General features: G+C 51.2%; 1 protein-coding gene across 1 annotated transcript; it reads right to left on the bottom strand.

The window, feature by feature from the left end:
* Positions 1-298: 298 nt before the first annotated feature.
* On the bottom strand, positions 299-490 carry SMIM43 (small integral membrane protein 43). The gene has a single exon (XM_068974821.1). The coding sequence runs from the start codon at positions 488-490 to the stop codon at positions 299-301; it is 192 nt and encodes a 63-aa protein (XP_068830922.1).
* Positions 491-3,153: the final 2,663 nt, after the last annotated feature.

Raw genomic sequence — 3,153 nt, 5'->3', positions numbered from 1 at the left:
GTATTTCTCCCCACCCCGGAAAAGCTTAGGGTCCCTCCCTAAAAGCACACCACCAGCCCAGACCCCAGGCATCCGTCATCCCTGACATCCCAGCGCGCCTAGAGCCCCTAGCTTCCCGGAGGAGAAGAGAAACTCGCCCATTTGCTAACAGCTCCCGTGCCCAAACGGACCTGCCAGCGAGGCAGCCGAGTCTGGCCCTAGAACCCGGGCGGCCGTGTGGCCAGAGAATAGAGGCCGAGCCCCAGCCCGGTGCCCGCACAGTTCCATGCCCTCCCGGCCAGTGTCCGCGCGGCGCCTGTCACACCGCTTGCTCGCGGGAGAAGCCCCAAGGCTCCCGGTGCAGGGAGAGGCGCCCGGGCTGGAGGGCCCCGGCCGTATTGGCCACCGAGTTCTTCAGCTGTTTGATGACCACGAAGAGCAGGAGGAAAAGTAAGAAGAGCAGAAAGAAGAAGAGCGCCAGGTAGAGCAGAAAGTTGAGCTCCCACTCCATGCTGGAGGCGCCGGCGCTCAGTGGCCGTGCGCGCTCCGCGCGGGTTGCCTTTGCCGGCGTGGCGCGCCTTCAGGGTCCCACCTCCAGGCTCCTCCCGCCCGTGCAAGGGCGCCTCGTCTTGGGCCACGGTTCGGAGGTCCACAGGCAGCTTCGTCCAGCTCAGAGCAAACGCGCCAAGGAGCCGGTGTAACCTTGGCTCCCACCCTCCCAGTAGCCACAACGGCCTCTCTACGCCAAGATCCTCTCCAGAGCTCTTGGGGACATGAGCAGATTTTTCTAGGAGCGAACTTCAGTGGGAGGAGACAGGGAGAAGAGGTGACGGCTCAGCCTCCCAGCGGGTGTTGGGGCTGATGTTTTGCAAATGATTTTAAGATTTCCACTTCCAACATTTAGTGGGATCTCTACCCTTTCCTCTTCCTAGTAGATTTGTTTCGTTATTTTCCCTTGTTCAGGCTTTTCCAAAGGGCAGGCAAAGCCATGGCCCAGAGACCCAAAAGTGACAGTGAAGGCGGGGGTCCAAAGGGCTGTGAGATGGCTTAAGGGTGCCTGAGTGAGTGCCAGTTCAAGCGCCTTGCTCTTCAGATTTGCAGATGTTCTCAGTATAGAGCGGCACTCATTTAGAAAAGCATTAAAGAGAAAATGCATTTCTAGTTAAACTGTACAAAACCCTCTAAGGTCGACTGAGAATCCAATTTCTTTGGTGGAAAACAAAAACAACACAAAAAACAATTTACTTAAAATGCTTCCTTAAGCCCCTAACAACTCTCTGTAGTTAACATTACCCACAGCCCATATGGTACAGCTCTGGGGGAAAAAAAAAAAAATCCAGCTTATCTACCACTGTGTAACAAATTACCTAAGAACTAAGTGGCTCAAAACAACATAAACATTGGTCATAGCTCACAGTTTCTGTGAGTCAATAATTTGGGAGTACTTTGCTGGGTGATTCTGACTTGAGGTTTCTCATGAGCCTACACCGTCAGATGTTAGCCCAAGAGGCAGTCCTCTGAACGCTTGGCGGGAGCTGGAGAGTCCACTTCCGAGGTGGCTCACTTTCAGGGCTAGCAAGTGGCGCTGGCTGTCGGGGCTCTCAGTTCCTTCCAGTGTGGGCTTCCCACAGCGCTGCTCGGGTGTTTGCACAGCCCTCTGCTGGCAACCTGCAAAGCATAAGATCTGAAGGCACTTCCCCCAGGGATCTGAAAGGAGGCAGAAGCTGCAGCGCCATTAACAGTTGGCTTCAGAAGGCATAGGCGGTCACTCCTGCAGTACTGACTCAGTCGCACAGGTCAGCCCTCTTCTATGTAGGGGTCCGAGGACATGAATACCAGGGAGTAAAGATCACTGGTGGCCAATGTGGGGTGCAGCTATCAAAGCTGCTAACACAATGGGTCATCATTGCCCACTCTATGAGCCTCGGACTTTATTTCATTCTTTATTTGTGAAGACACAAGAGAGGCCCCTGAAATGACTTTGGGGAATAAGGGCTGATGTACAACATCCCAGACTATGTAATGGGCTGTCTGTAATAAGTGGCTCTCCCAGTGAAGGCAGGGGGTTCAGAGAAATAGGATGGCATGGGACAAGCTGTGAACTGGAAGTCTCAAAGTCCCAATTCTAGTGTCAGCTCCACATGTCAGGGGTCACTTCAGCTCTCTGACTCTCCATCTTCTTACCTGTTACATATCTTGCTTCCCTTTTTCTTGAGTTTGTTGTGAGGATTAAAAATGAGTGGAATGTTGAGTAAGAATGTGTTTTGCTAAGTAAATGACAGACACTATTATTATTCTGTTGCCGAGAGTCCCCATTGTTATAGACTGCTGTGCAAAATCCCCAGGCCCTAGGCCTCTCCACCAAGCATTCCTTGCTGTGTAAGGAATCTCTCAAATCTCTCGATCTGTTTCTCTCAATAACATTACTGACCCACTTCATGGGCAATAGAATGCTGGAACTGGCTCAAAGATTTTCTCAAAAATTTTGCAAGTCATGTGGCTAAAATACAGCTATCATTAAAAATGAAATCGTTTAAGGGCATGCAGGAGTGCTCAATCATGTCCTACTCTTTGTGATCCCATGGAGTGTAGCCCGCCAGGCTCCTCTGTCCATGGGATTGTCCAGGCAAGAATACTGGAGAGGGTTGCCATTTCCTCCTCCAGGGGATCTTCCCAGCCCAGGGGTTGAACCCGTGTCTCCTGCACTGGCAGGCAGATTCTTTACCAATTGAGCCACCTGGTCATTTCCTTATTGTATAAACTTACAATTAAATAAATTATGTTAACAAAGGTAACGAATACTCAAAACTCACCACTCCCTAATTATTTTGCCACACTTGACTGTCATCCATGCACTGGAGGTTATTCGTGTCTGGCCAGGCTACATAGCTGAAATGTTACACAGCAGTACACTACTGTGTATCTCCATTTGCCCCGATGTCATGCGGGTAGCTTTAAATTGGCCACATGCATTGGAGAAGGCAATGGCACCCCACTCCAGTGTTCTTGCCTGGAGAATCCCAGCGACAAGGGAGCCTGGTGGGCTGCCGTCTATGGGGTCACACAGAGTCGGACACAACTGAAACAACTTAGCAGCAGCAGCAACAGCAGGAGCATTTGCCCTGTGGAAATGTACAAGTGCTACAAATCAAGGCCAGAGAACCAGCTGTTAAA

The sequence above is a fragment of the Capricornis sumatraensis genome, chromosome 7 (genome assembly GCF_032405125.1).
Source record: "Capricornis sumatraensis isolate serow.1 chromosome 7, serow.2, whole genome shotgun sequence".
Taxonomy (NCBI): Eukaryota; Metazoa; Chordata; class Mammalia; order Artiodactyla; family Bovidae; genus Capricornis; species Capricornis sumatraensis.
This window is presented reverse-complemented; position numbering and strand designations above follow the sequence as displayed.